Source organism: Thecamonas trahens (assembly GCF_000142905.1).
Source record: "Thecamonas trahens ATCC 50062 unplaced genomic scaffold supercont1.10, whole genome shotgun sequence".
Lineage (NCBI taxonomy): Eukaryota > Apusomonadida > Apusomonadidae > Thecamonas > Thecamonas trahens.
The window spans coordinates 466,185-483,535 of record NW_013657670.1 but is presented as its reverse complement, the minus strand read 5'-3'; the positions used below and the strand labels follow the sequence as shown (position 1 = coordinate 483,535).

The 17,351-nt window shown below is 61.8% G+C and overlaps 6 protein-coding genes across 6 annotated transcripts; 4 read left to right on the top strand and 2 right to left on the bottom strand.

Moving 5' to 3' along the window:
* Nucleotides 1–247: 247 nt before the first annotated feature.
* Nucleotides 248–991, top strand: AMSG_02874 (uncharacterized protein; the record flags this gene model as incomplete). Its single annotated transcript, XM_013905257.1, has 1 exon — nucleotides 248–991. The coding sequence occupies one exon, from the start codon at nucleotides 248–250 to the stop codon at nucleotides 989–991; it is 744 nt and encodes a 247-aa protein (XP_013760711.1).
* AMSG_02873 (atypical/ABC1/ABC1-B protein kinase) lies at nucleotides 987–4,878 on the bottom strand (the record flags this gene model as incomplete). The annotated part of the gene is made up of 4 exons (XM_013905256.1): nucleotides 987–2,464; nucleotides 2,699–2,766; nucleotides 3,289–4,176; nucleotides 4,353–4,878. 4 exons carry the CDS (start codon nucleotides 4,876–4,878, stop codon nucleotides 1,004–1,006), a joined length of 2,943 nt encoding a protein of 980 aa, XP_013760710.1. The 3' UTR covers nucleotides 987–1,003.
* A 162-nt stretch (nucleotides 4,879–5,040) lies between these two features.
* On the bottom strand, nucleotides 5,041–8,022 carry AMSG_02872 (SNF2 family DNA-dependent ATPase; the record flags this gene model as incomplete). Its single annotated transcript, XM_013905255.1, has 1 exon — nucleotides 5,041–8,022. One exon carries the CDS (start codon nucleotides 8,020–8,022, stop codon nucleotides 5,041–5,043), a length of 2,982 nt encoding a protein of 993 aa, XP_013760709.1.
* A 555-nt stretch (nucleotides 8,023–8,577) lies between these two features.
* AMSG_02871 (CYTH3 protein) lies at nucleotides 8,578–13,429 on the top strand. The gene is made up of 3 exons (XM_013905254.1): nucleotides 8,578–8,669; nucleotides 8,870–11,654; nucleotides 11,684–13,429. Exons 2-3 carry the CDS (start codon nucleotides 9,930–9,932, stop codon nucleotides 13,367–13,369), a joined length of 3,411 nt encoding a protein of 1,136 aa, XP_013760708.1. The 5' UTR covers nucleotides 8,578–8,669; nucleotides 8,870–9,929; the 3' UTR covers nucleotides 13,370–13,429.
* A 191-nt stretch (nucleotides 13,430–13,620) lies between these two features.
* AMSG_11734 (uncharacterized protein) lies at nucleotides 13,621–14,721 on the top strand (the record flags this gene model as incomplete). Its single annotated transcript, XM_013905303.1, has 1 exon — nucleotides 13,621–14,721. One exon carries the CDS (start codon nucleotides 13,621–13,623, stop codon nucleotides 14,719–14,721), a length of 1,101 nt encoding a protein of 366 aa, XP_013760757.1.
* A 173-nt stretch (nucleotides 14,722–14,894) lies between these two features.
* AMSG_11733 (uncharacterized protein) lies at nucleotides 14,895–17,269 on the top strand (the record flags this gene model as incomplete). The annotated part of the gene is made up of 2 exons (XM_013905302.1): nucleotides 14,895–14,916; nucleotides 14,949–17,269. The coding sequence occupies 2 exons, from the start codon at nucleotides 14,895–14,897 to the stop codon at nucleotides 17,267–17,269; spliced, it is 2,343 nt and encodes a 780-aa protein (XP_013760756.1).
* Nucleotides 17,270–17,351: the final 82 nt, after the last annotated feature.

Here is a 17,351-nt window from a genome sequence, read left to right as displayed (position 1 = left end):
GGGGGGGGGGCAGCACCCACCTCTAACCCAGGCCGACGATGACGATGGATACCTCGATGGCGACAGAGCAAAGTGCCACTGATTGTATGGTATCATGACGCGATTGCATGGCAGTGCCAATCACCCCCCTCCCCTGTCTATCCCCATCCCCAACCCCACAGCCATCTCACACTGTCGGCCTCGGCAGGCTGCATGGCGCCGAACTGCCGTGAAGGAGGACGCGGTCACTCGACTCATCGCTGAGCTCATGGACGGCAGCGGACGACGGGGCGCACGACCGTCTGCTGCTAATCTCGGTGGCTTGCGGTTGCCGCTTGCTGTACACGCGAGCCCATCTGTCGAGCATGACCATGCGCTCGAGTTTGAGGAGGAGTCGCTTGCCGACATGGTGGCCGACTTTGAGTACCTGGACATCGAGGAGGCGACCACACGCGTGACTGCCGTGGGCAGAGCCACAGAAGCTGACGGAGCCCGGGTGCTGCGACTGCGATCTGGCGAGGATCTGGCGACGCTCATTGCCGATCGCCCTGCAGCCAATCGCACTCTGCCAGGGTCCACTGATCGCCTCGACACCGACCAAGTTCCTCTGGACGACGACGAGGTGCTCGAGTCACGAGCTGCTGCGGCCCTGGCGGCGCTTGTTGCTGACCACCCTGCAACCGCAGATTGCTCTGAGGCCGACAAAGTCGTGCTGGATGACAACTTGCCTCGGAATGATCAACGTCAGCTCGTTCCTGACGCCTTGCCCGAGTCCATTCTTGGCGGAGGCACCCTAGTTGGCGGCGTGTACCACCCGGTCGCGGCTGCAGAGCTTGTCATCGACAACTATCTGCCAAGCGGGAGGGTGACAATTATCAAGGGCCCGTCGTCAGATTCGCGGATGGAAGCACTCGGCTGCGCGGCGTCTGCCATCGACACAACCGAGCCGACCCTGGTTGAGCCGTTTACAGTCTCACCCGACTCGACACCACCACAATCGCCGCGGCCATGAGCTACCGCTGTTTTACCCTTGCTTCGCCTCAAACTTTCTGAACTTGTCAAGGACCTCGCCTCCCTCAGCGTCACGGTCGCCATCGCCGACGATGGCCGACCGCACTCGGCGCCACATGCTGCCGAGCCAGAGCCCAAACGCGACAATCGCGCCGCCAAGCTCGAGACCGGCCATTGTCCAGTGGTATGCGAACCAATCGCGCCAACCCGGTGGCGCGTACTCGCCGTTGCGGTAGAGGTACAGGCCAGAGATGGCGGCGCGGACAAAGACCCGGAACCGGTCGAGCGACGAGCCACCGAGACTTTTGTTGATCGAGCGGACAAGGTCCTGCGACCGGAATACCAGCAGCATGTCACGCGGCAAGTCCTCCAGAAACTTGAAGACTTCAGCAACTGAGGTTTTGCGCATGTCTTCACGCAGCTTGCGCGCTTCGTCCTCGGATAGACCGGCACCTGGTGCTGCGTCCTTGGATCGCGACCACGGCCGGTAGGTGAGAATAAGCGGAAAGATGAACTTGTACTGCGGGACGCCGAGCCCATCAGCGGCCTCGTCGAGCAGCTCACCATCATACGTCACTAGCGCCTTCCACAGCTTGCAATAATTGTGCCGGAACTCGTCGTCGAGCTCGCGATACAGCCCGTGGTCGAGGAGCACAAGATCGAGCGCTCCGGTCTCTGCGTTCTTGTGTACGAGCAGGTTACCGGCGTGTGGATCACAGTGGATAAAGCCAGTACAGAAAATCATCCGCGAAAAGGTATCAAGCAGGAGCTTTGTGAGCTGAGCCCGATCCACGCCCTGCTCCTCGAGCTGCGCCTCGTTTGAGATGGAGAATCCGTCCATGAACTCCATGGTCAGCACCCGCCGCGACGATGACGCCCACACAATGCCTGGGATGCGGACGTGTGGCATGTCCGCAAACGACGCCGCCACACGCTCAGCAGATTGCCCCTCGCGCACAAAGTCCAGCTCCTTGGCAATGTTCTCCTCCACCTCGGTGACGAGCCAGCCGAGCTCGAGATCCTCAAAGAAGAACGGCATGATCGACGCAATCGTCCGCATCGCCCACAAATCCGTTGTGATGAGATCCTCCAGCCCGGCATGCTGGACCTTGACTGCAACCCGCTGGCCGTCGTGGGTCACTGCCTTGTGGACCTGGGCCAGCGACGCCGCCGCAAACGGCTGCTCGTCAAACTCCGCAAAGAGCTCATGCGGCGAGGCCCCGAACTCGGCCTCAAACGTCCCCAGCACATCCGCCAGCTCCTTAAACGGCGCAGAGTCCTGAAGCACCCGCAGCTTGGAAGTCACCTGCTTGGGCACGCCCATCTGCATCGATGCCACCGTCTGTGCTGCCTTGATGTAGAAGCCCTGATTGGCCTTGCACAGCCCCAGCAGCCGCTCCGCCGTCCGTCCATGTACCTCCTCTCGCTTCGCAATGTATGCCTCCGTCCGATACTCCAGATCGTGCAGCGACCACTTTTGCCCATCGCCGGTTCCATGGCCAGTGCCATGGCCAGTGTCATTGCCGTGAGTTGCATCCAACATGTCAAGCTGACGCGACAACCCGCGTCCGCCCGGATGAGCTCAGCCTCGGCTCAACAAGCTCGCTCGGGCCAGGCATACAAGCTACATCTGCAACATCCAAACTGCAGCATCTTCTGTCACTCATCCATCCTATTGCCAACTCCCACTCTCGCAACCTGCCCGTACCTTGTAGTCGAGGCCGATGACCGCAGCGGTGGCAAAGGTGCGGACCGTGCGGGAGCCGCCACGGACCGCTACCCACACCTCATCGACATCGCCACCGGACGCAAGTACGCTGGCGGCTAGACTGCCAACAGCCAGCGATCCCACGCCAGCCACCACTGCGCTACCTCGCGCCAACCATCGCAGCATGTGATGGCAGTTTGGGGGACGGTGGCGACAAGTGTGGCGCTTTGGTGCCGCCTCCACTCGCCGGATAGTCGAACAGGCAGACTGTCACGCGCCTTGGTAGGGTGGCAGGATGCACTTTACTCTCGTCTCTCCTCCGCGATAGGTGTAGAAACGTTCGGCGCCGATCTAAATCATGGCAAGATCGGTACCGCGCCGCTCGCCGCCGTCGCTGCTCCAGTCACTGCCACCGCTGCAGCATGGACAACACGAGGAAATGAACTCACCGAATGACTTGTCATCGTCCGAGCTCTTCCAGGCGACCAAGACTCCGGCGATACACGCGATGCACGCCAGGACGCCAACAGCGATTCCCATGCCGAGCACAAGGCTGGAGCTGGACGAGTCGGAAGGAGACGTGTTGATACCCTGTGGGTTCGTCGATGGCTGGCGCGGCGACGCCGTAACCTCGACAGTAAACGCCGCACCCTCCGAGTTGGGAGCGACCCAGCGGAGCGACATGATCGACGTGGTCGGAATAAATGCCGGGGCCTGGCCAGAGCTCGCCGTGATACTCACATCGGCCTCGCCGCGACCATCCGGGCGATCAAACAGCTGCAGCACGCCGTACGCCGACGACTTGGTCGACCGCTGGATGGCGGCACGGACCGAGAGTACAACGTCGGAGACAGCCTCAATCTTAAAGACACAATCCTCGTCCGATGCCGACTCGGTGGCTGTTCCCACCTTGCCATGCTCAAACTTGAACACGCCCTCCGACGCCGTGATGTTGAAGAGCGTGATCTTGCCGGCACAGGCTGACTTGACCAGCTGCGCCTGAGGCAGCACATACACCGTCGAGAGAGCGCGGAGCGACGGAATGAGGATGTCCGCGAGGCCGTCGCCAGTCACATCGCCCACAAGCGCTGGCCCATACGCCCGCTGGTTGAGTTCGACAGGTGTCAAAAACGACGCAGCACTGCCAGTGCCCTCGATGATCCAGACCGAGCTCGCCTGAACGGTATCGATGGCGTCCTTCGTAAAGTTGGCCGGGTAGTTGTTGTCGACAAGGGTAAAGCTAAAGGTAGTGACAGCAATGTCGAGGATCGAGTCCTCGTTCAAGTCAGCAATGCCAAGCGACATGGCGTGCTCCAGGCTGCGAATAAACGTGCCGTCGCCCCACGCTGACGTCGCAGATGAGCTGATCGGCCCAGTGTTGACTAGAACGTACACGCCCCCCGCAACCTCCTCCTTGACAAACACAAGGTCGGTCTTGCCGTCGTTGTCCATGTCGCCAGCCGCGATTGTCCGACACTCTGTACCCGACGCCGAGAGTTCGAGGCCACCGGCCAGGATCGACACGCCACTTGTCCTACACACCGCGATAGAGATGGTGGTGTCCACGAGCTCGCCGGTGGCAAAGCCGCCGATGAAGCCACCCGTCGAGAGCCGATACGAAGTAAAGTTGAGCCCTCCCCGTTGATCCCGGTACCGATCACCGTGTCCGACGCATACACCACGTCCATCCACCCATCCTTGTTGAGGTCTACCGGCTCCACCTGCTTCCACACGTGCGGCGATTGCGGTCCCGGAACCGGGAGCACCCATCCTGCAAAAGGAAACGCAGTTCCGGTTGACGTCGTGCCGTTGCGTACAATAAGAAAGTCGTCTGAGCCGGCTGTCTTGCCCACAATCACATCCTGGTCCCCATCACGGTCGTAGTCGGCAGCAGCAGGAACAGGGTTTTGGTCGATCGATATTGTCCGGATGATGGTCGAGAACGTGTCATCGCCACTGTTCTCGATCCATGTCAGCGAGTCGCCACAGCCCATAAGAACGTCAACGTCACCGTCGTTGTTCATGTCCGCAAGTGCGAGTCGCCCGTTGTAGCCACTGCAGGCAGCCGTCACAAACTCGGAGGTCCTCGGAAAGTGGTCGCGGACAGAAGCCCCCATGCCGAGGCTCACAACGCCCAGAAGCACAACCGCCACCACACTCACCTCGATTGAGGCGTACATATTTGCCTATGAGTCCACTTTGGTTGTGTGAGAGAGCTATGGTGAGTGCCAACGATGACGGGGCAAAACCTCCTACAAAACGAGCGTTCCGCCACTCTCGTTGCTGTTGGGCAGCGGTGGCAAAAGCTGCCAACATGGTCACAGACCCGATGCAGCGCGCAGCTAGGCCAGCCAAGCCTCGGTGACAACCACGCCGGGTGGATCCAGGGAGGCTGCAAAGGTCACAGCTTCGTCGCTTTCTGTGGGGGTTGCAGCGTTCGGGACCAACACCACGTGGCGACCACCTGGGCGCGGTTGCGGAAGGGTGGCGGGGCTTTTTCCAACTACACTCCCCTCGCCGCGAGGCACCACGATCGACGCCCGCATCGTTCCGGACATGGTCGCAAACCGGGTATGGACGACATCGCCACGTGTTAGGCCAGGAAGCAGATAGTTGGTCGATGGGCCTGGCTGCTCCAGCTTTGGCGGCGGAGTGGGACTCGCCTGCGGCGCAATCACCTTTCGGCTTTGCTGCGGCTGTCGGCCAGCGGTGCGACGCCGCGCGTAGTAGTAGACCACGACGTGCCGACCAGCACCGCGGACAAGCGTCTTGCGTAGCAGGCGCTCGGTGCCGTACCAATTAAAGCCAGCCTGGCGGGCGCCAACCCGCGGGGTATGGATGGTGGCGCCGAGGAGCGAGGCAGCGCGGCCGAGTTTGACAAGCGCCTGTTCGAGAGCGGACATGACAAGGACTGGCGCCCGCGACAACGCCGACGGCGTCGGCCTTTGCATGCCGACAACCAGCGCGGCCCAGACCGGCCGCGCGCCAAACGTTGTCGTCAGCGCCGCACTTCGTGCCACCATCCCGGGCAGTCGCAGCTCAACAGGTGACTGCAGATATAGGTCCGAGGCCGTTGCAACCGAGCCCCGCCACGCCGCCTCGTTGAGCGGCACGAGCAAGGTGTCGCCAAGATGGAGATCTTTGGCGCTTGCAGCCCAGGAGTAGATGTTCTGCGGCGCACGCGCAAGCCGGGTAAAGAGCGAGAACAGGCCACGACTCGGCCACTTGCCCGAGTTGTCACAGCAAGCAACAACAATGGCCGGCTCATCGGCGCCGCCATTGCCCACCTCTTGTGGCTCGAGGACCGAGCCCACAACAAAGTGGAGGTCGGGACGCGAGGCGAGCTCGTCGTCACTGTCGCTTGTGGTATCAAGCGGGCCAGAGTGCTCGGTTGGCTCAAGCAAGCTGAACGAAGCATAGCGCATTTTGGTCCAGCGCGCAGCGGTGCGCTTTGCGGCGGCTTCGCGCTTGGCCACGGCCCGAGCCCTTGCGGCAGCCACGGCCTCGGCCTCTTCGTCCGAGTAAGTCTCGTCCGAGTCGCCATAGTCCCATGAAGCATGTGCAGAGCGAGTTCGCTTGCGTTTGTGAGAGGTGCGCTTGCGCGGGCGGGAGCCAGCAGAGGCCGCGGCCTCGTTGGCCACCAGCTGTGCCAGCGCGTCGCGGTCGGTCGCCGATGTCGTCGACACTCCAGCGTAGTCGACGCCTTCGAAGGTGTACATCGACGGGGCCGGAGCACTGGACGATCCGGCCGCGTCGGCAATGCGGGCGGCACCGGGCGGCAGCTCGTCCTGAGGTCCCGCATCAAGAAGGGCAGCGAGCTCCTGCTCACCAAGGCCAGCCAATTCGATGGTACTGGGCTCATCGTCGGCCTTGACAGCAGCGAGGACCTTGGCAGCTCCGTGGGCAGCAAACCGGGCCAGCGATGTCGCGGGAGGCCGGTTCTCGGCGCCGGTCTCGCCGATGACAGCCTCGGCGAGCGCGAGCTTGCGTGTTGCGCGTGCCACCATGACCTCGTCGATGGTGTCACGGACGACAAGACGGAAGACTCGGACCTGTGCGGTCTGGCCCATGCGATGGACCCGGGCGATGGCCTGGAGATCCATGTGTGGGTTCCAATCCGAGTCGTAGAAGATAACAGTGTCGGCCTGCGTGAGATTGAGGCCGACACCGCCAGCGCGAGTAGAGAGAAGAAAAACAAAGGTGTTCGAAGTGTCGGAGCAAAACGCCCGCAGCGCCTGGTACCGCTCCTCGGCTCGGACCGAGCCATCGAGCCGCTCGTACGAGAATTTGCGCATGTTGAGGTAGTCCTGCAAGATGTCGAGAACACGCGCCGACTGCGAGAAAACTAGCACCCGATGGCCGCGCGGCTTGAGCGCCTGGAGCAGCTTGTCAAGGAGCGTCAACTTGGCTGCGTTCTCCACAAGATGTTCACCCTCCTCGAACGGCTCAGGCTCAGCGCCCTCAAACAGATAAGGGTGGTTGCACGCCTTGCGGAGCTGCATCACTACATTGGATGAGAGCGATGCGCGGACAGCGTTTGTCCGTGACGGGTTGAGCGAGGCGACCAGCGAAGACGCATCCTTGGCAAGGATGGCACGGTAGTAACGCGCCTGCATGTCAGTCAGCACGGTGTGGAGGACATACTCGGTCTTTGGAGGAAGTTCGCTCAGCACCTGGCTCCGGACTCGCCGCAGAAGAACCGGTGCAATGGCAGCCTGGGCCTCGGCAGCGGTGAGTGAGGCAAAGGCATCGAGCTCAGGCATCGACGCCACGGGTTGCGTCTGGTCATCGAGAGCTGCCGGGGCGGCAAAGCTATCGTCTGACGTCCGCTTTGCCGACGGTACGTTGGTGAGCGGAAACTGCGATGGGGCCACAAAGTGCAAGAGCACGTACAGCTCAGCCATGTTGTTCTGGAGCGGAGTACCGGTGAGGATGAACGACGGGATTAGCGACGACGACCGAAAGACTGCGTTGTACAGAGCAGCGACACGCGAGGTCGGCGACTTGAGCCGATGGCCTTCGTCGAAAAAGGCAATGACAGTGTCCATGGCAGCAGCCAGTCGGCGGCCGTCGCCGAGGATCATCTCGTACGAGGTGACGACCAAACCGGCAGCCGGTAGCTCCGTCGCCAGCATCTCGTCTCGAGACTCGCGCGAACCGTGAAAGACGACAACTGGCAAGGTCGGGAAGAACCGCGCGGCCTCTGTAGCCCAGTTGTTGAGGGTGGAGAGCGGCGCTACGACCAAGATGTGGCCTCTGACACCGCTCTGCTGGACTCTCGCCACGCCCGTCGCCAACGCCTGCAGAGTCTTCCCCAGTCCCATATCGTCCGCGAGTAGACCGCCCGAGCCAGCGCTTGCCAAAGCCTCCATCCATACCACACCCTGCCTTTGATGTGGCCTCAAGGCCATGCCTGGTGCCAGAGGAAATGCTGTGGACATAGCGGGGTGGCGGCCAAGTCGAGTGGTGTCGCCGCCACACGCCCGACCGCCTCACCACCGGTCGAGCCAAGCGCAACAAGAACAGGCTGGAAAGGGGGGAATCGATGATGGGTTGCGCATCCGTGTGAGATGCTGAGGAAGATGAGTGGTAGGAGGTGTATAAGGCGAGGTGTTTGTGGAGGCGCGAGCTCTGTATCGCTCTACATCGCTCTGCATCGCACCCTAAGCTGCTGGAGCTGATGAGTTCAAGGGTACGAGGCAGACGGATCTTCGAGTTAGTTGTGGTAAAACGGGGCGTGATCAGTGACTCGGTGGGGCTTATGATGTGGTGGAGAGGCTTGCAGCTTGCGATTGGCAGTAGCCTCGATGTGGGTGGCCGAAAGGTAGGGCGGGGTGAGGGGCGAGGTGAGCCAGTTCTGGCGTAACACCACGTGTCGCTCTGACGAGCTGTTCCCGGGCTAGTTCGGCAGGTAGCCGAGCCATGGCGAGCAAGAGCCCAGTCATCCGTGAGGGCTGGCTGACCAAGCAGGGTATGCATGTTGTGATGTGCCGCATGGTCAAAGGTGGGGTTTGTGGAGGTGCGGGAAGGCTCTTGTCGGTGGTCGGTGGTCGGTGGACTTGTGGTCGGTGGCTCAGTTTGGCACGTAGCTTGGGACGGGCGCAACTCATGAAGCAACTGTGGGTGGTGGTGGTGGGCATGGCTGGTGGGGCATGGGGTGTGGGGACGTAGGGGGGAGGGTGAAGACATGGAAGAGGAGGTGGTTCGTGTTGAGGATGGGCAGTCTGACGTACTACAAGTCGAACAAGGAGAAGCACCTGGCAGAGGCCATTGCCACGTTGCCGCTGAAGAATGTGGGCTTTCGGGCCGAGGTGGATGATCCGCGGGAGCATGCCTTTGAGCTGTACTCGGCGACTGGCAAGCCGATACATGGTAATCACATGTGCTATCTACTCGCGGCAGAGGATGCTGAGAGCAAGGACGGGTGGGCCAAAGATCTGGGCGACGTTGTCTCCATCGCCGAAGAGGAGCGACTGATCTCGAACCTGCGGCTGCGCGGCAAGACGGTGCAGCGAGAGCGGCAGACATCGACGACGTCCAAAATGATGTTTACCGGTGAGCCCAAGGTCGATGCGGTTATGTCGACGGTGCACAAGACCAAGTCGCCGCTGTGCAAGCTGGTGTCGTGCAAGCTCCGGGTTGTGCCCAAGTCAGTGCTGACCTTCAAGTGGCTGCTCGAGCTCGACCTTTCGACGAATCAGTTGAAAGAGCTGCCGCCGGAGATTGGCAAGCTCACTGCGCTGCAGAGCCTCAACGTCTACCGCAACCAGATCCGCAAGCTACCGCCTCAGTTGAGCAAGTGCACCGGTCTACAGAGCCTCAATCTGCTCCGCAACTCGCTGGTGGAAGTGCCGACGTGTCTCTATCAGCTGCCAGCGCTCACCGAGCTCAATCTCGGCTCCAACTCGCTCTGTCGACTGGAGGCTGCCGACGGCGGATTCGGCGAGGCTGAGGCTTACCCTTGGCCGCGGCTGACCTCACTCGACGTGTCGAACAACCGGTTGACGGCGCTGCCAGACGCAGTGGGCAAGCTGACGGGGCTAGTCGTCCTCTCTGCATTCCGCAACCGGCTGACGAGCCTACCGTCTTCGGTCGGGCAACTGACGGCGCTGCGAACGCTCAATCTGGCGTTCAATGAGCTGAGCACGCTACCGTATGAGCTTGGCTTCTGCAGCTGGACGACCTGGAGCTCGAGTCAAACGCGATTGTGGAGCCACCGCAGGAGGTGGTAATGCGTGGCAAGGTTCACATCCTGCGGTACCTGCGGACGAATGCGCCTGACCTCAACGTGGGGCTGTGCTCCATCCGAGGGCTCGGCACGACTGCCGCCGTGGCCGGCATTCCTGCGCGAGTCATCATTGTTGCACGCAACGATTTTGGGCAAACGGTTACAGCGCATGGACAGCACTTTGAGCTGCGACTGACGCGCGTGGGAGACCTGGACGGGCCGCGCGCGCAGCTCTCGCCGCCGACAAATGGGCATGATCAGGTGAGTCTGATGGGCTCGGTGACGGAGACGGCTGGAGTGTACGAAGGCAGCTACACAGCGTCGGTGACCGGCATGTACGAGCTCTCGGTCACGTCGCACGGGACGCATGTCACAGGCTCGCCGTCGATGGTGCGTGTGGAGGCTGCGCCGGTCTCGGCGTCGATGTGCCGGCTGGGAAATCCTGGAGTGCTGGCCTCTGTCCGTGGCGGTGAGCTGTCCAAGCTTGTTGTTGTGGCGTACGACGCGTTTGACAACCGGGTGACCCAGGGCGGGCTGGTCTTCGAGGTCGACATTTCCGGCCCACCGCCGCTTACGGGCAAGGTCATCGATTACGAGGATGGCAGCTACGTGGTCAAGTTTATGGTTGGCGGCGGCGGTGACTACTCGCTCGGTGTGACGCTCGATGGCGAGCACATTCCGGGCTCGCCGTTTCTCTTCTACGCGCATGCAGGCAACGATGGTGGCGCGGCAGCGCCGGGCGCGACACACGCCGAGCCTGCGGTGGCCAGCTCGCCAGATGCGCAGGCAATCCTCGAAATGTCGTTCGAGGAGCTATTGCGCGATGAGCAGGCGCCCGGTGAGAGCGCTACCAAATCAGCGGATGCAGAGCTGCTGCAGGCGCTGGAGGCGGCCATTGTGGAGGCTGGGACCTCTGTCTCACTCGACCAGCTGCTGGAGCCGACCGGGCCGGCGTCGTCGTTCGTCTCGCTCCTGCAGGCGGCGACGGAGTCGAACGTCGATGCCGACGCCCAGGCTCAGGCTGTCATCGACGAAGCCATGAGCAGCAAGGGTATTGTCGCGCGAAAGGACTCGACGGCGTCGCTCAAGCGGCTCTCTACGCTGCTTCAGCAGCTGCGCGAGCATCCCCCGACGCAAGGCGACGCCGACGAGGTGGGTGCCTGCATCCGTCAGTTGCAGGACAAGATTTTGCAGGCTGTCGACAGTACCGGGGATGATGTCGAGGTTCTAGTCGAGGCTGTGGCTACTCCTGATGCCGAGACCAGTGTCGACATGACCGAGAACAATGTCAAGGCTGCTGATGGTCAGGTGCAGGCCGAGGCTGTGTCTGTGGCTTGCGACTTGATTGCTGTCGGCGACAGAGGAGAAAGTGGCGCCGAGGCCGAGGCTGCCTCTGCCGCCGCTCCTGTCGCCGCTCCTAGTGATGAGGCCAAGGGCGGGGTTGAAGTCGAGGCCTCTCCAGCTGCAAGCAGCGATGCACCCGTCAACGATGACGTTGATGCAGCTGACCCCTCTGTCGACAAGGCCAAGAACGTTGCCGAGGCCAATACCGATGCAGTCGTCAACGATGACGTTGATGAAGCTGACCCCTCTGTCGACAAGGCCAAGAACGTTGCCGAGGCCAATACCGATGCAGTCGTCAACGATGACGTTGATGCAGCTGACCCTTCTGTCGACAAGGCCAAGAACGTTGCCGAGGCCAATACCGATGCAGTCGTCAACGATGACGTTGATGAAGCTGACCCTCTGTCGACAAGGCCAAGAACGTTGCCGAGGCCAATACCGATGCAGTCGTCAACGATGACGTTGATGAAGCTGACCCCTCTGCCGATAAGGCCAAGAACGTTGCCGAGGCTGAGACTGCAGATGATGCCGAAGCGCAGAGCGAGGCTGTGCCTATGGATTCAGACTTGGCTGCTGCCGCCGCCAAGGCAACGAGTAGTGGTGAGGCCGAGGCTGCCCCTGCCGCCGCTTCCTTCAACCTCGCCCTTGGCGATGAGGCCAAGGGCGAGGTTGAAATCGAGGCCTCTCCAGCTGCAAGCACCGATTCACCCGTCAACGATGACGTTGATGCAGCTGACCCTTCTGTCGACAAGGCCAAGAACGTTGCCGAGGCCAATACCGATGCAGTCGTCAACGATGACGTTGATGAAGCTGACCCCTCTGTCGACAAGGCCAAGAACGTTGCCGAGGCCAACACCGATGCAGTCGTCAACGATGACGTTGATGAAGCTGACCCCTCTGTCGACAAGGCCAAGAACGTTGCCGAGGCCAATACCGATGCAGTCGTCAACGATGACGTTGATGAAGCTGACCCCTCTGCCGATAAGGCCAAGAACGTTGCCGAGGCTGAGACTGCAGATGATGCCGAAGCGCAGAGCGAGGCTGTGCCTATGGATTCAGACTTGGCTGCTGCCGCCGCCAAGGCAACGAGTAGTGCTGAGGCCGAGGCTGCCCCTGCCGCCGCTCCCTTCAACCTCGCCCTTGGCGATGAGGCCAAGGGCGAGGTTGAAATCGAGGCCTCTCCAGCTGCAAGCACCGATGCACCCGTCAACGATGACGTTGATGCAGCTGACCCTTCTGTCGACAAGGCCAAGAACGTTGCCGAGGCCAATACCGATGCAGTCGTCAACGATGACGTTGATGAAGCTGACCCCTCTGCCGACAAGGCCAAGAACAATGTCAAGGCTGCTGATGGTCAGGTGCAGGCCGAGGCTGTGTCTGTGGCTTGCGACTTGACTGCTGTCGGCGACAGAGGAGAAAGTGGCGCCGAGGCCGAGGCTGCCTCTACCGCCGCTCCTGTCGCCGCTCCTAGTGATGAGGCCAAGGGCGGAGTTGAAGTCGAGGCCTCTCCAGCTGCAAGCAGCGATGCACCCGTCAACGCTTACGTTGATGCAGCTGACCCCTCTGTCGACAAGGCCAAGAACGTCGCCGAGGCTGAGACTGCAGATGATGCCGAAGCGCAGAGCGAGGCTGTGCCTATGGCTTCAGACTTGGCTGCTGCCGCCGACAAGGCAACGAGTAGTGCCGAGGCTAAGGCCGTCACCGCACCTGCTGCTGTTGATACAGAGACTAAGGATGTGCCCAAAGTTGAGGATGCTGGTGGTGACGTCAAGAACGCCGCATCCTCCTCTGTCGCGAACACCAGTACTCATGACAACTCGTTGCTCACGACGCCGACCTCGAACGAGCTTGCAGCTGTCGCTGATTCTCCATCTGCCGAGGCCGTGTCTGGTCCACAGAGCGTGTCTGACGAGGCCACAAGCTCCAGCAGTGAGCCTGTCGCCGACCCGGCAGCACTCTCGTTCAAGGCCAAGCTTGCTCTTTTCAAGCAGATTGAGTCTTCGGTGACAACCTCCGCCCCGCACCGTCCGCGCATTGTTCCGCCGTCGTCGCATATCGCCAGGAAGCACCACCCGAAGAAGAGCCCATCCAAGGGATGACCCTCGCACGAGTCGGTAAAGGGCAACCTGGCGGTAATCCCAAAAAAAAATATTAGCCGGGACACGCTTCACCCCCCGCACCTGGCAACGTTACGTTCTCGGAACAGGTCAGCCTCGACTACCAGCGGAGCCACATACCCCTCCCGACCAAAGACCCTGACGAAAGCCAACCAGACGCCCACTGCCCCAGCGTTACCTGTAGCAGGGCGACCAAGGACTGGTGTGCACGTCAGAGACGGAAGCAAGCCAGAATGACCTCGCGGGAGTCGTTTGCCCTCCACCGCGCCCCGCTGTGGGCCGAGGTGTATGTCCGCGGGAGCGAGCTCGTCAATCTGGACACGTTTTCGCTCTCGGATCCTGTGGCGTACATGTACATGGCATCATCCACCACAGGCAAGTGGGTCGAGGTGGGACGGACAGAGGAAGTGCGTGATGATCTCAATCCGACCTGGCGCACTACCTTTCTGGTGCCCGTCAAGCCCAACATGGAGGCCAAGTTTGTGGTGTGGGACATCGACAAGCAGACCGACAATCTAGAGGATCAGGATCTCATCGGAGAGATCAACATCAATCTTCGCCCACTCGTTGTCCGGGACCAGCCGTGTAGCTACACAGGCGAGCTCATCTGTGACGACAAGCCCGGTAGGTTCAATGGCTACTTTTCCGTCACTGTCGTCGCCATCCAGTCACCCGAGGCGAGCAAGGCCGTCTCCAAGTTTGTGCGCGCCCGCAAGCTGACCGGCGAGGATGCCGATTCCCAGGTCCTCTCCTCCTTTGACTGGTTCAAGGTCATCCGTAAGTTCCACCTCTCGGTTCTCGGGCCCATTCCGTCGTCGGCAAAGTCGGTCAAGTCGTTCTCCGGCCATGCCTTTGTGAGGTGGCTCGTAAGGCACGTCATTGCTACCGGCCGCGTCCGCAACAAGGCCAAGGCCATGGCCCAGTTTCTTCTTGATGTCAACATCATTGACAACACCCACATCAAGGTCTTCTCCTCATCTAAGGAATCGTACTACGTGTTTAACCCCTACTTTCTGCGCACCTCGTTCAAGGCCTCGGTCATGCAGCCGCGGTACAAGCTCAACGCCGACGTCTACCGCTCGTTTGCCTACAACACTGAGACGCCTATCTTTGTCGACGAGCTCGACGCCCAGGCTCTCCTTCCCTCGCACCTCAAAGACTCGCCGTCGATCCGCTTCGGTGTCCTAGAGCCCGACGCTGCCTTTCCACCGGTCATGGCCGGCACCCTCAAGGCGCTCGTCACCCGCATGACCCACCCGCAGTCACCGGACGACGAGCTCGTCAACATTGTTCTCTACACTTATCCGCGTTTTCCACCGCCTCACAAGTCGTGACCACCCTCATTGCCCGCTACCAACGGACCTTCGACCGCGAGGCTGCGCTCGAGGCTCCGTCTAATGCCGCTGCCCCGACGCAGCAGGCATCGACTCGGGCGACTCGACTCCATCCGGTGACTCGGCCTCGGGCTCGGCCTCGGCTTCACCCTCACCACCAACCTCGGACGTCAATGCAGACGACAGCGCTGCATCGTCGTCGCTTGCCACCACCGATGCCGTGACAGGCGCGAGCCCCAAAGTCGCTGCCGCCGCCTCGGCTGCTGCATCCCGCATCCGCGCCAAGGGCGGCCGCACCGTCTCGCGCGTCTCATCCGAGGCCGCCGCCTCGGCCGCCGCCCGCCATCGAGAGCACCTTGCCCTCATTCGCATCCGCGTCCTCCGCATCCTCAAGAAATGGATTCAGCTCGAGGACGGCTGGTTCGGCGCCACCCGCGTCGGTGAGCCGTGGGAAGCGCCGGCCGTCGAGGTTCCCTCAGCCTCGCCGGCAGCTGTCCTGTTGCGGGATTTTCTCCGCGAGGTCGCCGGCGGTGGTTGCCACGGCCCCGGCCTTGCCCGTGTCGCGTCCTCGCTCCTCCGCTCGCTCGACACACCCTCAACAGACTCGTCGGCCGGCATGGTTCGTCGCTTCCATTCGGCGCGCTCGCTCTCGATTGCCGATGAAAGTCGGACAGCGCGAGCCAACTCGGGTGGAACCTCACCCAAGAGTGGATCTTCGCCCGACACCCGCTGGCGCCGCAAGCAGACCGGCTCGCTCACCTCGCGAGGCGAGGCTGACCCTAACGCGCCGATCCTTCCCACAGGCCTCACTCTTGTCGCCGAGACCATGCCCGCAGGTATGGCGCTGACCGACATCGACCCGCTCGAGCTTGCCCGCCAGCTCACGCTTGTCGAGTACTCGCGCTACATGCTCGTCGAGCGGAGCGAGCTGCTCAACTTGCGGTTCTCCAAAGACGCGCGCGAGATCAACGCGCCCAACGTCGCCGCCCTCATCGCCTCGTTCAACCACGTCTCGTGCCTGGTTCGCGACACCATCTTGGGCGCATCGGAGCTCTCTGCGCGCGTTGCTACCGCCGAACACTTTATCCTCGTCGCCACCGCTGCCCTTGTCGAGTTCTCCAACTTTTCGCTCGCTATGGCGGTGCTCTCCGGCCTCAACGCGTCGCCGGTTCATCGGCTCAAAGCCACGTGGGAGCTGCTGGGCAAGCGGCGCAAGACCATGGCGCATCTGCAGCAGATGAAGGTTATGCTCTCCCATAACGCCAACTACAAGATGTATCGCAAGGCGCTCGCCGAGTCGGCTCCGCCCTGCGTCCCCTATCTCGGTATGTTCCTCTCGGACCTGACCTTTGCCTACGACGGCAACCCGTCGCTTGTCCACGACCCGCCGCTCATCCACGTCCAGAAGTTCCGCGTCGTCTACAAGGTCTTGCTTACCATTGCACGGTACCAGAAGCCTGCTGGCTACAATTTTGTTGTGCCTGTCCGCGGCCTCCAGACCCACCTGCGCACCCTCATGGAGGCCTGTCTCAGCGACGACGAGGCCTACGCCCTCTCGCTCAAAATCGAACCGCGGGTCAAGCGCCAGCCGCCGTCGCTGGCGGTCTTGCAGGACGAGAACGACGAGCTGAAGGACCGCGTCGGTGTGCTCGAGAACGCGCTTGCCCTCTCTCGCGCCGAATACGCCTCGCTGCAGACCCAGGTCGACTCGCTAACCGAGATTGTCCGCAGGCTCACCGAAGCCTCGGCGTCGATGGAGGTCCCGGACTCGGCGACTCTCCTCGACTCGCTCACTGAAGAAGTCATGGATGAGTCCGAGGCGCTGTCGTACGAGCAGGTGCTTGCCGGCGGCGGTGCGAGTAGCCGGCGCAAGCATGCCATCGATGACGAGCTCGACGAGGCCGAGCAAGCCGCAGTGGATGCTGCTGCCGTCGAGTCTGCAGCGTGCGACGCGGACCATTTGGCGCCGGAGAGTGACTCGGAGTCGGGCACCCACGAGCTGGCCGATGCTGCCGCACCGCCTTCGTCGAGCTCTTTGGATGCGGGCGACGACGCCACCAACGACGCCACCAACAGCGCCGCTCACGACGCAGATGACCACACCAGCGTTGACGGACTGCCGAAAGCGTCCAAGGCACGGAAGCGGCAGACGATGTGGACCGAGCGGGGCGATGCCGATTCTGGGGAGGAGGTCTACACCACTATCTCGACCAATGTCCCACTCCCAGTCTCGTTCCCGCTCCCGTCGGCGCACTCGTTCTCGAACCCTGTTCGCGTCGGTGTGCTCAGGAAGAAGGGCGCATTGTCACGGTGGCAGTCGCGCTTTGTTGTTGTGGACCAGAACCACCTGTTCTACTACAAGAAGGACTCGGATGCCGAACCTGTGGGCATTGTCTGGCTCCGCGGCTACGTCGCACATCCGTCGTCGATCGGCAAGAAGCCCGCCGTCAAGCTCGACCACCCCACCCTCCGCATCTACGAGTTCCTCACCACCTCTGCCGCCGATCAAGTCGAATGGGTCTCGGCCATCAACTCTGCTGCATCGTAGCTACTCCATCCCTTCCATCCATACACCCACCCAAGCCCACCCCCATCCAATTGATCGGCGGCTGCCTTTCGCCGCCCCCCCC

What these genes read in the sequence shown, in the direction of transcription:
- AMSG_02871 (XM_013905254.1), top strand. Translation starts at nt 9,930, where the DNA reads ATGCGTGGCAAGGTTCACATCCTGCGGTACCTGCGGACGAATGCGCCT. An exon ending in ATGCAGTCGTCAACGATGAC is followed by an intron (nt 11,655 to 11,683) that starts GTTGATGAAGCT and finishes TCTGTCGACAAG; the next exon opens with GCCAAGAACGTTGCCGAGGC.